General features: G+C 42.6%; 1 protein-coding gene across 2 annotated transcripts in view; it reads left to right on the forward strand.

The window, feature by feature from the left end:
- The window catches only part of ddx10 (DEAD (Asp-Glu-Ala-Asp) box polypeptide 10), a 70,549-nt gene that overhangs the window by 44,698 nt on the left and 6,865 nt on the right, over positions 1-18,986 (forward strand). For both annotated transcript variants that reach the window (XM_029690833.1, XM_029690834.1), the window contains exon 16: positions 5,329-5,385. In XM_029690833.1, coding sequence (XP_029546693.1) covers positions 5,329-5,385 — 57 coding nt within the window. The remainder of the gene's footprint in view (positions 1-5,328; positions 5,386-18,986) is intronic.

Consider the following 18,986-nt stretch of genomic DNA (forward strand, 5'->3'; position numbering starts at 1 on the left):
CTTCGTTTCTCCACTGAAATAACTGCAGAAAGTTTGCTCAGCTTATCTGATTTGCAGAGAAAGTACTTTTCTTGCCAGTGGATAAATATTGACTGCTGGGATAAATATTGACTGCTGGATGCTATTGTCTCACCCGCTCGTTGCTACGTTATTTTTATTTTATGAGATTATTATCTTATGATTTGATTGGAAGTAGCAATGACTGGCCTTTGAAAGGCATGTGTTGTGGTGAGTATTGATAAGGGAATATATACAATGTGTAGAAAACTCATATAGAACAGAATGAAGTCATTTTAGCAGTGTAGTCAATGTCAGGCTTTTTTTCACACTTATGCTATATAATTACCTTCTACTAAATTAACCCAAAGCTAAATACCCCACTAGTATTTCACTTTACTAGCAAAAGTTAGTTCATCAACCTGATGAGGAATTGAAGAATGTTATGGTTGACAGGGATGAAGCAGACGGAATGGCAAATAAGTCTGGCTGCACAACCGATTGGCAAACGTACTGCAAATGTATAAATAAGGTGACTAAACTGAATAAAAAGACGAAGCTACACTTTAAAACAAAGATAAATGACATAAAGAATGATAGTAAAACGTTTTGGAGCACCTTAAATGAAATTTTGGGAAAAAATGCAAACTCCGTTCCATCATTCATTGAATCAGATTAATTACAAAACCCACTGATATTGCCAACTACTTAACTTCTTTTGTAATTGGCAAGATTAGCAAACTTATGCATGACATGCCAGCAACTAATGCTGGCACTACACATCCAAGTATATCTGACCAAATTATGAAAGACAAGAATAGTAATTTTGAATTCTGTAAAGTGAGTGTGGAAGAGGTGAAGTTTTTTTGTTGTCTATCAACAATGACAAGCCACCGGGGTCTGACAACTTGGATGGAAAATGACTGAGGATAATAGCAGACGATATTGCCAGTCCTATTTGCCACATCTTCAATTTAAGCCTACTAGAAAGTGTGTGCCCTCAGGCTTGGAGTAAGCTACCTAAGAATAGTAAAGTCCCCTTTACTGGCTCAAATAGCCGACCAATCAACCTGTTACCAACCCTTAGTCAAGTTTTGGAAAAAATAGTTTGACCAGATACAATGCTATTTTACAGTAAACAAATTGACAACAGACTTTCAGCACGCTTATAGGGAAGGACATTCAACAAGCACAGCACTTATACAAATGACTGATTGCTTGAGAGATTTATGATAAAAAGATTGGGGTGGCTGTTTTGTTAGAATTCAGTGTGGCTTTTGACATTATCGATCAGTCTGCTGCTGGAAAAACGTATGTGTTCTGGCTTGACACCCCCTGCTATATTGTTGATAAGGAGTTGCCTGTCTAACATAACACAGATGGTGTTCTTTAATGTATGCCTCCAACATAATCCAGGTAAAATCAGGAATTCTCCAGGGCAGCTGTCTAGGCCCCTTACTTTTTTCAATCTTTACTCATGACATGCCACTGGCTTTGAGTAAACTACCCAACTGAGGCCTGTCCTCTTTCCTGTCTAAGAAAACATTAACAGTAGCTAGGTTTCCATCGTATTGCCGACAGATTTTCATTTGAATATTCTGAAATGAACATAAAGAAAATATGCGCATTTTCCCACCAGTGGTGTTTCTCCACCCTTCGGACTTGTTGCGGATAAAAGTCAGTGCGTGATGACAGTGCACTCAATGTACTTTTTTGCTTAAGTTTTCATGTACCAAATAAAAATCTAAAGTTCAATGTTTTTCCATCGCATTTTCAACTCTACTGATAGTTTTGTCACAAACTGTTGAGTTAAATAGAAGTGTGCCTACTCTGGTTTTGGCACATGCGCTCTAGCCAACAGCTCACAGATACAGTGCGTGTAGGCTAGTCTACATGATTAGTATGGATAAAAGCGATTTAATATTTGTTTTTGTCAAACGGCAGTCAAGCATCAATCATCATGTCACCAGAGTAAGACCCTCGATATTTATTGGGAAGGAGCATCAAGATCACAGTGCACTCTCACCACCCTGTGAAGTTCAGCATAACTTATTTCATCTGTAGCCTAATAAACGGCATGGTTTCCCAAGTCACCGTGGGAGGACAACAACATGTCATAGCGTGACTCCAAGTTTACTTCGATATGATGGTTATTATATCAATATTTGCGCTTAAAGGCGTTTGTACCACCATTTCTCACATACTTAATTTTACAGACACAAAAAGATCCCACCGTGTCGAACGAACAAATTCTTTCGCCATTTATAAAATTGTATTGAAGCTACCCGTTTCCACCATCTGTAGTGATTTAAAAAAAAAAAATACAGTATGACGTTACTCCCAAAAACTATGGATGAAAATGTGGTTAATGTCAAGCATGCATTAGCTCTGCTGAAGTGTTGTGTAGGTGAGCCACCTCCCCCGTAAAGGGCGGCCCTCGAGTGGCTCATCTCATTGTCTCGACAATTAAGTTATGCCGCAGGCACTCCCCCCGCACGTCTATTAGGCATGGCTGTTGTGATTAACGCCTTGTCCCGTTCATTTGTCGTGCTCGCCGAGCATTGCCAAGAATGGTTGTTGTGATGACGGCTGACGCGTGAAGGGAAAAACAGACACTTTAAAAATCCATTTAAATTTCTGTGCAGCGCGCTGCCTCTGACACTCAGATGCGTGTCCAGAAATCAATTAGCAGCATTCACCAACATGAATCATTCCTGGCTGACTGGCGTGCTAAATATCCCTCATGTAGCTAATGCTCTGTCTCTGGCTGTACTAAGGCCCTACTCAAACACTGTTGTCATCATTTGACTTCGGTGACAATGGGATCATTTTAGTTCGACGTTCTAACTGAACTTTCCCCCCATACTTCTACAGTAGAGAGCCAACCCCTCTGGACCACTGTAGCTACTGTAACTGCACACAGCATGCTGACTGAGGGACCGGAGTCATGCTGACAGACTGCCAACTAGATGGGCAGTTACTAGTCTGGTGGCCGTGGCCCATACTAATGGAGGGCGGCTCAGTGGGGAAAATGTATTACTCTCCCTAGACCGTCCTAATAGATCCATAACTTATTGGTTAGTCACGACTCCCTCTGGTACTCACTCTCTCTTCTCCCACTTCCTTTCTTATGCTCTTGCTATCGCTCTCCCTCCACCACTTTCCTGCATCGTTTGGAGGCCGGGCCAGGGTAGATTCCCATATTTTCATTCGGTCACGGCCCTGTGCTCCTCGCTAGCCTTGTAAAATGCTTTAGAAACCCTCCCCCCTACTCATACCTTGTGGCCTGAAAACCAATGAAAGCCAGGTGAAAACCAATGAGAGCCAGGTGAAAACCAATGAGAGCCAGGTTCTAGCCTTCCTCCCATATCAGGGACAAATGAGGAGGAGTGGATGGCTGTAGGACAGCAGTCATTCCCCTCCTTCCCACCACACACACACCCACCAGTGGCGGTCGGTGATGTTTAAGATTAGGGAGGACCGTTGCTTGGCCTTATTTCTGGGGTAGGCCGTCATTGTAAAACAATTTGTCCTTCACTGACTTGCCTCGTTAAAGGATAAATAAAAATTATATTACAGCATATTGGATGAGTGTCATTCATATTCCATTCACCCAGCTCATCGATAGATTTAGGCTACTACGTGATACTAGAATTTGCCCTATACCCATCATAAGGTTGCTACAACCTAGTCTACAAATGAAAGTTGATAATATAGGTGCACAGGTCGAGAGACAAATTGGAGTAAGAGCCTTGCACACTCTTGCCTGCATCTAGCTGATCTAGGGTATAATCATTTGTCCAAACAGCAGTTGCAAACAAGTTTCTATTAGACAAATTCAGCTATCTTTATCCCTGTTTCATTCCATTTGCTTCCGTTTCAGAAATGTTTTTCAACAGAATCGGCAGAATGAATACACTCTTGATCACCTGCACACACAGTTCACTTTCATAGCAGCCACATACAAACAGCTTCATCACTTTGCTCGTTGTATAATTCCTTCTCGCATCTTTTATTTTATTTTATTAATTTCCCCTTTATTTATTTATTTCATCTACACGCTCTCCTCTCACCTTTTACCTTCGCTTGTGGACTTCAGTGTTTAATTGCTATATCGTAATTACCTCGGCACTATTGGCCTATTTTATTGCCTTACCTCCCTTATCTTACCTCATTTGCACACACTGTATATATACTACTTTTTTTGTACTGTATTATTGTCTGTATGTTTGTTTATTCCATGTGTAACTCTGTGTTGTATGTGTTGAACTGCTTTGCTTTATCTTGGCCAGGTCGCAATTGCAAATGAGAACTTGTTCTCAACTAGCCTACCTGGTTAAATAAAGGTGAAATAAATAAAACCATTTTTTAAAAAAGGTCACGTTAAGGGAGAAAGAAACGTTTATGGCCCGAATCACTTAGTTTCCTGCCTAGCAATAAAGATATTCTGAAAATTAGAACCTAACAATAGTCTATGTATTGGATAATGGCACAATCATTTGGCCTTGGGCTCATAAAATGTATTTAATGTATGGCTCATCAGGCTTTCATTTTAATGCCGATCAAAGCTCTAATCAAATCTATATGCTTTAGAATGACACTTCCGGTTTGGGCGGGAAATACTGGAGTACTTATTTATTCTCTGGATGGAACATTTTGTAAAATACCCGGAAAATATTCAACCCTAATACATTCTAATGCAAGCTGTGGTTTTCACTGAGTGACATTTGGAGCAGTTATTAAGAACTCATGAATCAGCTGCTGACATTTCCTAATGCATTCTCCCGCCGCATATAAATAGGCTTCTGTTTTCACACAATATCATTATTTTTCCCCTCTGGGGGGGGTTTCACTCCCGTGTCAAGTCGTTTACTGTGGTCAGTTCTCCCTGAATATGCCGTGTTGACCAAATGATAATGGTGGTCTGCTTTATTTGGACTGTGTTTTGCAAGTCAGCCATTTTGTTTAGATTTGTCTGGTGTTTTTTTCCCACCTGAAGGATGTGGCTGCCTCTCAATACTCTATTGCGACCTGTCTAACCTCCACTCCTCTGTCTGCTCTCTTTCTTCCCATCTCTTCTATGACCCATGGGAAATGTCTTAGCTCAGAGGCAGTAACCAGAGAATCTTATCATAAAAATAAAAAAAATCTACATAGAACAAAAAAGAGAAAGCATATCCTCTCATGGAATCTCTGACAATCTAATGAAATACAGCCATTTCACCCCAAAACAACCTGCCCTGAAAGGCATGGATTGTCAGAGATATACGACACCTAAATCTGGTCAGACTGACATTGCTCTAAACTCATTCTCCCTCTTCTCTCCCACAGGAGAAGAGACTGAAGGAGAACGCTGCCAGAAGAGAAGCCAGCAAGCAGTACACTGAGGTAAGTCTCCTCCATTTTACATTAGAATTTCTCCCCCCCCAACCTCCCTCTTAAAAAGCATATCCATCGCATCCTGAATGGGTTTGACTCCAGTCGCTAGCTCCCCTTCACTAGCGTTACGTTAAACCGTGGCTGTTTAAAGTGATACTCCTGTCAGGATGCTGCCATTGAACTGCAGTCTAGCTTCAAAAGGAGAGGCAGTCTCTAAAAGTGAGGGCCACACTCTTCCCCCTCGTCTTTGTAACAAAGGCAGAAGGAGCGTTCTCTCTTCAGCCAATGTCAGACGAAGAACACAGAGTCCCCTGATGCCGATGTAGCACTTAGCTTTTAGATTGGAACAGAATTTATTGAGGAGAGAATGGGACAAGCACAATGGTACTTTACAGGGTCATTAATGTCAGCCCCTCTAGTGAGTCATGTGAAGTGTTACCTTCACAAAAGGGGACATGTTTTTCTGCAGACAAATTCCAAACGCTCCATAGAGATTCTCTATCGCCAGCTGAATTGGCTCCACTCCTGCCACGTGAGGATGAGACTATGAGAGAGAAGTGCCTTGTCTTACGTAAGACCCCGGTCACAAAGCATCTGGGGTGTCTTCAGCAGAGGCGAGTGCCTCTTTCTCTCCGTGTAATATTAAATCCCCCTCTTCTCAGCTTGTGTCAGTCTGCCCGCCCGCTGAATTCGTCTTGCGTAATGTGGAAATGAAAATTCTTGTCTTCAACCTCAGCATAATTACCATGCCAGCACTCTTTCTTTCTCTCCTGTCAATCAAACACACCCAGTGTCATTACATTAATGCTGGCTTGCAGTGATAGATACTCCGGAGGTGTTAGGGCGGCATTTCTCTAATCCCCCTTCCGGCAGATCTTCTGATGCCTCCTATCACTCTGGTGTATAGCCTACCTCACGTCTCCTGCTCTGTTTAGCCCTCCTATTTGGCCTCTTCAGTGACGCGGGACACTAATAAGGGGAAAATGAATGCAACATCTGAATGCGGCGTCATGGGCGGGATTATCATACACATCCTATCCCCCTGATCTCGTTCGACGCTGACTCCACTCCTACGCCATAGACTTCCTATTGAGTTAAATCAGACATTGATGAATACTTCACAATTATCCCGCATTTCATTGGGTTCAGAATCCACATTTCCCATCTTTCTTTAAAGATGCACTATGTAGAAATGGCTCCGGCATTTCCTGGTTGCCAAAATTCTAATATTTCGCCTAATATCAGTTTGTGACAAAACATGCAACTATCGTGTCGAGCAGTTTTCACCAATCGGTCGATCTCCAAGCCATTCCTAGTAGCTCACCAAGCGTTTCTGTAAAAAAAAAAAAAAAAAACGATAACGCCTTGCGTTCCTGTTGTTATTATTATATTATTATTATTATTATTACTTTTTTTTTCATTTTTACTTTTTTTCATTTTGCACTGTTGGAGGTAGGTGCACTTGATTCAGCAGCCCTAGTGCTGTTGGTGGTAGGTGCACTTGATTCAGCAGCCCTAGTGCTGTTGGTGGTAGGTACACTTGATTCAGCAGCCCTAGTGCTGTTGGTGGTAGGTGCACTTGATTCAGCAGCCCTAGTGCCGGGAAGGCAAGGTGTTCCCATTTTGAAGCACTTTATGTGTCTGAAAGTAGAACTCCGCCTATCCGGCAGGCCCAGAGAGAATATCAAGTGCACCTTTCGGCCTACCACTAGCCAATCAGATGACTCAGATCACCGTGTCTGCACAGTTTCCTCGAGCCATAGACTGGTAAATGAAGCCTCGACCACACAGCAAAGTTGATAATGTGAGATTTCAACATTTTTTTAAAACCATGACTAGAGAAAGACTCAACGAATACAGCAAAGAGCTGCTGTTATTATGAGTTAGCTTATAATTAAGTTATTCAGCACTGTCAACACTTTGCTCAACAGGTTTATAAGCCATGAAATGTGCGTTCTCTCTAATTCCACTCACGCTGCAAGCAGCCTGCAGCTGCAATGAAGGAATATAGAGAAGTGTTTTGATAAGCTTGCATTATTATTGCTGCTTGTCTTTTTTAATATAGAGAAATGTTTCTTTCTCTGGTCGTAAGAGTAACACTGTTCATTTGCGCATGAGGCATAAATAATACAGTTTGACTTAAGTTTCGCCATCAGCTGGGGGAGGGAGCCTCGCATCCGACTCCCCAGCCCTCCTCTCTCCCTCCCCCCCTCTGACTGACCATCTGATGCAAGCCATCAGTCCAGTAAAAAGCTGTGCCTCACAAGTAATACAACAAATTATCTATCAGTGTGATCATATACCTAAAATGTTGAAATATCATTTCAAAATGGTCTGAGCAGAACAACATTGGCGGGGCAGTTCAAGCGTAGCCAATATGCAGTGCTAATGTATTGGGCCTACAGCACAAACCTCATGTTAAACAAATTCTAATAATCTGAGCGGCAGAGGTCGGCTTGCATTTTGACTTGGTGATCTTGACTTAGTTAAGGTTGGTAGGCATCCCAAATGGTGCAGTGGTCTAAGGCAGTGCTAACTGTGCCACTAGAGATCCTGGTTCGAGTCCAGGCTCTGTCGCAGCCGGCCGTGACCAGGAGACTCATTGGGGGCGGTGCACAATTGTCCCAGCGTCGTCCGGGTTAGGAGAGGGTTTGGCCGGCAGGGATGTCCTTGTCCCATCGTGCACTAGCAACTCCTGTGGCGGGCCGGGCGCAGTGCACGCTGACACGGTCGCCAGGTGTACGGTGTTTCCTCCGACACATTGGTGCGGCTGGGTTCCGGGTTAAGTGGGCATTGTGTCAAGAAGCAGTGCGGCTTGGCTGGGTTGTGTTTCGGAGGACGCACGGCTCTCGACCTTCGCCTCTCCGGAGTCCCGTCGCTGCAATTCTCGTACGGACAAGACTGGAACTACTGATTGGATACCACGAAGTTGGGGAGTAAAAGGGGTATAATGAAAAAATAAAGGTTGGTGACCACTGGTGTAGAGAATTATTGTACCATCTATACCGCTGTGAAATATATTTTCCATAACTAAAAAGATTGTATTTTCAGCTGTTTGAAGCTGGTGTACAAAACCCTAAAGTTAGATGCAAAAATGAAACTTAAGAATGGGAATCATAGAAATAGAGCACATAGAACAGATCTACAACTTCTTAGACTTGTTTTCGATGAGAATTACAGATTTATCAACACATTTCTGTGAATTTGGTTGGGTATCAGAAAAACCTACAGCTTTATCAGAAAAACCAGAAAAACCTACAGCTTTATCAGAAAAACCTGCAGCTTTAAATCTGCCCATTTTTTAAGTAGCTTTTTTCTCAATTCGTTAATTTTCTGTTGGCCCTGAAGTCTGCTCTTATGTTTTACCAACTGCATGGTAAACCAGGCCGCTTCATCCTGGTATTGATGGGGCTGTGTGTTGAACTATTCTCCGCCATACCGAACACTTCTCACTCTGCCATCCTCCCACTCACACAGAGACAATTAGAGCATTACAGGCTGTCTCCACTGGGCAACGGGCCTTCAACCCTCCACCGTCGTCTCATTTATCATCGCTAACACTTTTCCCCAAAGCCTGCGAGCGCAACCATGGTGCCCTCAATAAAGCAGCAGGCCAGACTTATCCAGGCTTACGCTTGGGGAGACTTCATGCTTGTTTGTTAAGGATTTGGAAGGAATTGGGAAAGTCTTAGGTCAGATATAGCTTGTTAACAAAATTTAAGTGCCTTCTACACTGGCCTTGAGTTTCAAGTTTTTTTAGTCATTTTGAAGTTTTGCTTTTGTGTAGTTTTCTGGTCCTAGAGTATTTATTCAGGTCTTATTTAATCTTCAAGTTCTCTGGCCAAGATAAAGATGCAGCATCTTGCTTCTAATGGTGCTATTGATCATATAAGCACAATGCCCACAATACCTTAAGGCAGGTATTCCCAAACTGGGGTACGCGCAATGCCGTCGGGGGTACGCCAAATAAAAATGAGATTCACAATTCTTTTTTTTCACATTTTCAAACAGTCCATTTATATTTTCCAACGGGGCTTTACATTTGGGTGAGTTTTTTTCTCACCTGATTAGCCTCATTTCACTGCCAAAAATGAAATTAAACCATCTAGTGTTCAGCGAAATAACAACACAATGTCAAATAATTAACGTCCAATCACATTAACTGTTACTCTCTCGCGGGAATTACACTAACGGTCTCTATGTAGCCAAACGTAGCTGCTGCTCCTTCCATTTGCTCGAAAATTGATAAATGGTTAAAAGTAAGGCCGCATCCATAGACACACATACCAGCAGTACTATTGTGCACCTGTCGACGACACAAGTTGTTCTGCTTCCACAAGCACATCCAATGCTAGCATCAGTAATTCTACATTTGTTGTTAGACCAGCTAGCATGGACACTGACAGTTGTGAATCTAATGCAGCCAAAGAGCTACTGCCCCCTAAAGCACCGAACAACAGACTGGGATGTTGGACTATCGAAGAGGCGCAAATATGATCACTACATTGACTGATATTGGGAGTAGTGCCTTTCCTCAGCCACAGTGTGTTATATGTGCAAAGTACCATCTCACAACTCAATGAAACCTTCACTTTTGTGCAGACATTTAGAAACAAAACATGGCAATTTAAAAAAATAAGCCACAGGAGTTTTTTGAGTGAGAATTAAGGACTTTCGAGTAGGAAGACATGTATAAAAGCAACAGATAGCATTAAAAGAAGGGGCTAGAAGTGTCTTATGTAGTGAGCTACCGAGTGGCTAGGACAGGCAAGTCCCATACTATTGTTGAGGACTTCATTCTTCCTGCTGCTGCGGATATGGCTGGGACAATGCTGGGGGAAAAGGCCAAAAAACTATACAGACAATCCCTTTATCAGACAACACTGTTTCACGATGCATCAGTGACATGGCAGGAGATGTTTTGAAACAATTACTGCTTCGCATACAAACCAGTGAATTCTATGCGTTACAGCTGGATAAGTCAACAGACGTGGCGGGCCTAGTATATGTCCGTTACAGTTATGGGGGGTCAGTTAAGGAAGACATCCTCTTCTGCAAACCACTGTGTATTTTTTGCACTATGCAATGATATGGGCAGCGACCATGTAACGCTTTTACAACATACAGAAGTGCGCTGGTTATCAGGGGGCAAAGTATTGACACATTTTTTTGAATTGAGAGACGAGCTTAAAGTTTTCTTTACTGAACATTTTCACTTGTCTGACCGCTTGCATGATGACGAGTTTCTCACACGACTGTCCTATCTGGGTGATGTTTTTTCTCGCCTTAATGATCTGAATCTAGACTTACAGGGACTCTCCGCAACTATATTCAATGTGCGGGACAAAATTGAGGCTGTGATTAAGAATTTGGAGCTCTTCTCTGTCTGCGCTAACAAGGACCTTCCTCCAGTCCACTTACCGATATCTGAATAAGAGAGCCTCATCGAAATTGCAACAAGTGGTTCTGTGAAAATTGAGTATAATCAGAAGCCACTGCCAGATTTCTGGATTGGGCAGCGCTCAGTGTATTCTGCCTTGGCAAATCGTGCTGTTAAGACACTGATGCCCTTTGCAACCACATACCTATGTGAGATTGGATTCTCCGCCCTCACTAACATGAAAAACTAAATACAGGCACAGACTGTGTGTGGAAAATGATTTAAGACAGACTCTCTCCAATACAACCCAACAATGCAGAGTTATGTGCATCCTTTCAAGCACACCCTTCTCATTAACCTGTGGTGTTATTCACTATTTTCGATGAACAAATAAAGTTTTATATGTAAGATGGCGAAATAGAGTACAATTATTGATTGTAGTTGTTATTTGTGCCCTGGTCCTGTAAGAGCTCTTTGTCACTTCCCACGAGCCGGGTTGTAACAAAAACTCACATTAATTGAACAAAAGAATGAGCGTATTATATAGTGTGTGTGTGTAGCAGGCTTACAATGATAGCAAAAATCAACATTTGAGAGTGCGCTGACCCTGGTGCTAGAGGGTATGCGTTCCTTGTCCATTCTTTGGACTTGTTTGGAGCTCAGCCCCAGCTATAGGAAAAACATTTAGGAAGTGTACGTTATTTATAATAAGTTTGAAGTTTTACATTTTATTAGTTGTATGTATTGTATATACGTGGTATACACTGTCCAACGAAATGCTTACAAGTTTTCTCAACAATGCAACAACAGTAAGAAATAATAAAATAGAAAAAATTGAATAAACATTTTAGCATGGGATTGGTGAGCCTAGTGTGTGTGGGTGGACTACATGACCAAAAGTATGTGGACACCTGGGCATGGAGTTGGTCCCCCCTTTGCTGCTGTAACAGCCTGCACTCTTCTGGGAAGGCTTTCCAATAGACATTTACTGCAGCCATGAGCATTAGTGAGGTTGGGTACTGATGTTGAGCGATTAGGCCTGGCTCGCAGTCGGCGTTGCAATTCATCCCAAATATGTTTGATGGGGTTGATATCAGGGCTCTGTGCAGTCCAGTCAGGTTCTTCTACACCGATCTCTACAAACCATTTACGTATGGGCCTCGCTTTGTGCACAGGGGCATTGTTATGCTGAAAGAGGAGGGCCTTCGCCAAACTGTTGCCACAAATTTGGAAGCACAGAATCGTCTAGAATGTCATTGCATGCTGTAGCGTTAAGATTTCCCTTCACTGGAGCAAAGGAGCCTAGCCCAAACCATGAAAAACAGCCCCAGACCATTATTCCTCCTCCACCAAACTTTACAGTTGACACTATGCATTCGGGCAGGTAGCGTTCTCCTGGCATCTACCAGAGTTCAATCTTGGTTTCATCAGACCATAGAATCTTGTTTGAGTCCTTTAGTTGCCTTTTGGCAAACTTCCTAGCGGGCTGTCATGTGCATTTTACTGAGGAGTGGCTTCCATCTGGCTACTCTACCATAAAGGCCTGATTTGGCAGAGTGCTGCAGAGATAGTTGCCCTACTGGAAGGTTCTCCCGTCTCCACAGAGGAATTCTGGAGCTCTGTAAGAGGGGCCATCGGGTTCTTGGTCACCTCACTGACCAAGGCCCTTCTCCCCCGACTGCTCAGTTTGGCCAGGATGCACCAGAGCTCAATTTCGAGTCTCATAGCAAAGGCTCGGAATACTTATGTAAATAAGGTATTTTAGCTTTCTCATTATGGTGTATTGTTTGTAGATTCATGATTAAAACATTTTAATACATTTTAGAAATAGGCTGTAACTTAACAAAATGTGGAAAAATTGAAAGGGGCTGAATACTTTCCGAATGCACTGTAAGGTGAGTCAAAAGAAACACGACAATAATATACAAGTGCTACATAGCGAACATTACAAATACAACTGTTTATATGGATTCTCATGGTAATTAAGTAGGCATACGCTACACAGTGTGTGAATTGAGGCTCTGTGTCACACGCAAATTTCAACGGCATCCCGCCATGCGTTTTCGGCTTAAGGCTGCATGATGCGACAAATTAGTCTTTGGAAAAAGTTTCATGAAAGGCAATCGCGCTGCTCTGTTTCTTGCGCAGGCTGCACACACTTCGTCAGTCTCTCATTCACAATTTGACAAGCATATGATATTCTCACCCATCGGACTATTCTCAATTGAATCTGGTCTTTACATAGCGCCTGTAATATGTGTGGAATTTTTTTGTTTAGAATGGCCATAAAAAAAAGTAATCTATATCCTGCACTTGAATAGCGAATGGAAGATACGTGTGGTTTGTAAAGCAGATGAATGTGCTTAATTTTAAGAATGTAGTAATCAACAGAGCAGCACGAGAAAGCTGTCATTCTCTTTTAACCTTGTTTTGACTGGCCACTATTTTTCACATACGATTGCTCATTGACTGGGCTTATAAGAACACATGTATCACTAGGATATGGGCTCTCCAACAGTGTTCCAGGTGTCTTGGGCCTAAAGGCTATGTTTAGAGTTATTTGGCCACTTTAGTTGTTACAAACCTTTTCAAAACATATAAGCATAGGGCCTCCCGAGTGGTGCAGCGGTCTAAGGCACTGCATCGCATTGCTAGAGGAGTTACATCAGACCCGGCTTCATTCCCGGGCTGTGCCACAATTTGCCACCATTTGCTGACGTGTATAAAATCAAGCACACAGCCATGCAATCGCCATAGACAAATATTGGCAATAGAATGGCTTTACTGGAGAGCTCAGTGACTAGGGTGCCACCTTTTTCAACAAGTCAGTTTGTCAAATTTCTGCCCTGCTAGAGCTGCCCCAGGTCAACTGTAAGTGCTGTTTATGTGAAGTGGAAACTTCTAGGAGCAACAATGGTTCAGCTGCGAAGTGGAAGGCCACACAAGCTCACAGAACGGGACCTCTGAGTGGTGAAAATCGTAGCGCATCTGTCCTCGGTTTCAGCACTCACTACTGAGTTCCAAACTGCCTCTGGAAGCAACTCCAGCACAAAAAATGTTTGTCAGGAGCTTCATGAAATGTGTTTTCATGACCAAGCAGCCGCACACAAACATAAGATCAACATGCACAATGCCAAGTGTCGACTAGAGTGGTGTAAAGTTCGCCACCATTGGACTCTGGAATGATGAATCACGCTTCACCATCTGGCAGTCCGACGGACGAATCTGGGTTTGGTGGATGCCAGGAGAACGCTTACTGCCCGAATGCATAGTGCCAACTGTAAAGTTTGGTGGAGAAGGAATAATAGTCTGGTGCTGATTTTTCATGGTTCGGGTTAGGCTCCTTAGTTCCCGTGAAGGGAAATCTTAACTACAGCATAGAATGACATTCTAGACGATTCTGTGCTTCCAACTTTGTGACAACAGTTTAGGGAAGGTTCTTTCCTGTTTCAGCATGACAATGCCCCCGTGCACAAAGCGAAGTCCGTACAGAAATAGTTTGAGATCGATGTGGAAGAACTTTACTGGCCTACACAGAGACCTGACCTCATCCACATCGAATATCTTTGGAGTGAATTGGAATGCCAACTGCGAGCCAGGCCTAGTCGCCCAACATCAATTCCCGACCTCACTAATGCTCTTGTGGCTGAATGGAAGCAATCCCCGCAGCAATGTTCCAACATCTAGTGGAAAACCTTCCCAGAAGAGTGGAGGCTATTATAGCAGCAAAGGGGGGGACCAACTCCTTATTAATACCCATGATTTTGGAATGAGATGTTTGAGTGCAGTCATTAATCTTGACTGCCGGTTCACCGTAACAGCTGTACACAAGGTAAGGTATTGAAAACAGGGTGCCAATAATTTTGACACCTATCTAATCGAGAGAAAATAATAGTACTTGTTTAACAAAATCTCTATCTGAGCAAATGTATTAGTATAATATAGCTCAGTATTTGTATTTATTTTATCAAGGGTACCAATAATTTTGGACCTGACTGTATATGTTGATTTTATGTGATGTGCTTCCAAATGTGACACAGTTCAGTCATGTAAAGAACATTTCATATACAAAGCTGTTAGGCTTTGGAGGCCCTTATCATCCTCGCACAGACCAGTGCACAAGCATGAACATTTTGATACTGGCCCTACCAAGCCCACTTAGCTCGCTGACGTTTGAGTGAAGCTGATTTAACCACCACTCACTCCAACTCTTTCAAATAGAGATCTCCCAAGACTAAGATTTATCAAACAAAGCCCCCACTTCGGACAGATGGCATTTTGCTTGACTCATTTCCAAACCCAGGATAAGTGTATTACTGTGATGGCATGCCAAGAGAACCACAATGCCCGGACTCTCTGCATCAGAAGTTGAAGTTAGAAGGGGTAACCGCCCTTTGTTGGTATTTTAAAAGTAATCTTTGCAGAGAATTTGGCAGCAGCCTGATGGCCAATCCAGTGTTTCTCTGCTCCTCCTGGAATAATTATATCCGGCAGAGTCCGAGAGAACTGGAAAGCAGCCGTTGTCATCCGTTTCAGGAGGCCGTCCACTGTTTCAAGATGGCAGCTGTCATGTCTATTCTTTTCCCACTCTCTCTGGGGGATACCCCGTATAACAAGCATATGCAAATGATGATGTGTGGATGCAGCGATTTAATTGTCCAATCGATGCCTCGGCGCTGGTGTTGAGAAGAGGTATCCATACCACCCTTTAACAACCGATTCTCATTGGACCCGGTGGTGCTCTTGTGCTCAGTTATCACATCTACAATATTTTGTACCCGAGTCGGTGCTATCATTTATTGCTTTCAATTGATACCTAAAAGCCTGTCTCTCTCAAGTGTTCTATGCAGTAAATTAAGTATTGTGTATTGTTAATTACTTCGCTTGACCGACCAATGAACAGATTCGAGTTTTGCACATAGTTTTGTTGTCCAAATGGGTACGAATATTATCTAATGAGCCGTGTCAATGTTACGCTCAAGGCTTTTCGGGTTTGTTCACTTCCTTGTCTCATAACTTTCACTATATCTATAAACCCTCTTAGATTTAGCATCTGTGCATTTTCGAATCCTGGCAAGCCTTTTAGGTCTTACTTTTATGTAATCCTGATGAGAAATGCCGGTGGTAGCTCTGCATGCGCCAATGAGTTCAGACAGCCTAATGTCTGACAGGTTAGTAATAAATGTTCCCTCCATGCTGCCTCAGACTGCTTTCCACTTTTCCCAGAGTTAGACTTTCAGAGATGAAGCTCTAAATGAGAATCCATCACCAGGGGCCTGAAGAGATTTGATTAAAGTCCACCAGGGAGCATGAGCTGTGGTGGCATGTCAGAATTTCTCCTAAAATACTTCTGTGTTCTCATCAATCTGTCCTCCCTTCTCTTTTATTGCTCCCACACTGGGATTTCTGTCTGTGTTAGTGTTTTGTGCCTAGTTGTTGGCCCAATGTTGATACAGCGCCCATGCTTTAATCAGTAAACTCCTAAATTGAATGAATAGGTGGAAATAAGGAATCATGGATGATCTAGATGACCGTGTCCTGAAATATTAATGCCTAGTATTCTAGCGTTTAAAGCGTCACATACATTTGATGGTCTCCTAAATGCTAAGTGATTACAGCATTTATTTAAATATTCATTGGCTAAAGTGCTGGCTGGAGCCATTCTAAGCTGGCACGAGGCATGGATTTTGCCTGTGTGTGTGTGTGTGTGTGTGTGTGTGGATTGAGACATCTTAATCGACGTGACATCCCAGGTGGTGCCTCTGAAGATGTGTGTTAAACTAGCTGACACAGTAAAGGCTTGTAAAAGAAGTCTGTGCGCACACACAAGGGAAATAAACATTGCATGATGTTGAATGTCAGCTTTTTACTTTGACCTTAAAATAATGGTGGTGCCTTGAAAAGCTTTGAGCTAATAATAATAATATATTTATTTTATATAGCGCTTTTCATTACAAACAAGAATGTCAGTCGCATTGAAAACAAAAACAAATGTAGGCATCTTGCAGTTCATGGTTGGTCTTCCACAGCTTCAGATGTCTAGGCAGTTGGTCTTCCACAGCTTCAGATGTCTAGGCAGTTGGTCTTCCACAGCTTCAGATGTCTAGGCAGTTGGTCTTCCACAGCTTCAGATGTCTAGGCAGTTAAAATAACGAACATATGCACAACATTTAGAGCTTTCTGCTGGGGACCCCACGGCGCCATGGCAACCACTGAACATGACGTTATTCATATATAATATGACATCCTGTTTCAATCAATACATGGCATGCCGTATACTGTGGAATTTACAACTAAAGGTGCTCTGAGTATTGTATTGTTAGTTATTTTCCAGACCGTATCTGTAATATGTCTAAAGGGTTTTCAGTTTCTACGGTAACACTGGCTCCTCTCTCAGCTCAGTATGGCATTCTTGTTTTGATGAGTCCATAGGTCTCCCTTCAGGGGGCTGAGATTGCACTAACTTGAACATCTGAGACTGTACTGAAGATAATGAGATGAGACCACGCACCGGCTTGCTTGGTGGTGTGGAATTATGCTGCCAGTTCTTCAGTATATTTAGTTTGTGATACAGTCGGCTTTGTTTTTTTGTTGTAATTACTAATATATTGGTCAAAGTGAGAGAGAGACTCATTGTCGCTGTTAATCTGTAGATAATGATCAGGTTAGAAAAAATACAGTTCTCATCTGTAGTGCTGGGCAGTATACCATATTTTACTATACTGAACAAAAATATAAACGTCACAATTTCAAAGATTTTACTGAGTTACAGTTCAGTGAAGGAAATACGTCAATTGAATTTCATTAGGCCCTGATCTATGGATTTCAAATGACTGGGCAGGGGTGCAGTCAGGCCCAGCCAATCAGAATGAGTTTTTCCCCACAAAGGGGCTTTATTAAAAACGTAAATACTCCTCAGGTACCAGTGATGTAGGCCTAGATAAGCATGTTTGTGCAACGGTAAGAAACCATGTTATGTAACAACTAATTAGCGTCCCCTGGAAACACTGACCACTTTGGTTCCTACCCTGTCAATAATTGCTCCTTGGCTTATTCATTCATTGTCATGTCAAACAATATATTCAAGGTGCTGCCCACTATATTCCAACCATAGAATTAGATGAATCATTCTATTTCCATGATCCCAACAGTTCACCAATTAACTAGGCCTAGATCCCCCCCCCCCCCCCCCCCCCCCCCCCATATTATGCAGCTCTGTGGGGAACAGTGTGGTAATGATAACAAAAATGCAGAAATTGATAAATGCTGACAATTTTAGTTTGAAGTTAGAACTGTATAAAATGTTCAGAGTGGTAGTGTTTCCACCCTAGGGTCATGAACTACTCAAAGCATATTTGGAAAAAAAATGTATTATTGAAAAACATAAAATACCGTCATACCATACATCAAATATTGTGATATGATATTTTGGCCAAATCGCCCTACTCATCTGATTTTCAAGTTTGTTGGGACACACTGGTACTGTGTGTTTCTCCCTGCTCTGTTTCAGGGGTCTGATTTGTAACTGTCCCTGACGTCAGCATGAGGCAGGGCGAACTCTTGTTTTTATTCTGTTCAAGTGGATATGACAGGACTGTTATTGCCGCAGGTCTTGCTAGCAGAATTTCAAATGAATCGTACAAAATCCAGGTCTCCATTCAGGATTGGTTTACAGCGCGCGCAGACACTGAATCTGTCTCCCTGCACAGCAAGACTAGCGGCAGGAAACTGCTGCTGCTGATACTCCTCCTTAGTGTTCGAACATTAGGTAAAGCAAAGATTAGATTTCCCCCCTAGATACTAGACTTGCTACAAGTCCCACCCCATCCACATTTTGTTGCCTCTGGGTCGTAAATGAGTATAGGAGTCGATAAGATCTCTAACATGAGAAGAGTCAAAAACTGGCATACTGTGTACTCCCCTTCCTCAATAAAGTGCTTGAGCGGTTGCTAGCCTCACAAATCCAACAACATATAGCATCTCATGAACTTTTTGAGCCCCTCCAGTCAGGCTTATGGGCTATGCATAGCACTGAAACTTCTTCGGTAAAGGTAGTGAACGACAATCTCTGTGCTGCTCAAGCTGGGAACATCTCCATCCTCCTGGACCCGTCTGTAGCATTTGACACTGTCATCAGATTTGAACTGGCCACATCTAGAGGCTTCTTGGAGTCTCCAGAACACCCCTTGCCTGGTTCCACTACCCATCTGATAGACAACAAATTGTCTCC

Source organism: Salmo trutta, chromosome 15 (assembly GCF_901001165.1).
Source record: "Salmo trutta chromosome 15, fSalTru1.1, whole genome shotgun sequence".
Taxonomy (NCBI): Eukaryota; Metazoa; Chordata; class Actinopteri; order Salmoniformes; family Salmonidae; genus Salmo; species Salmo trutta.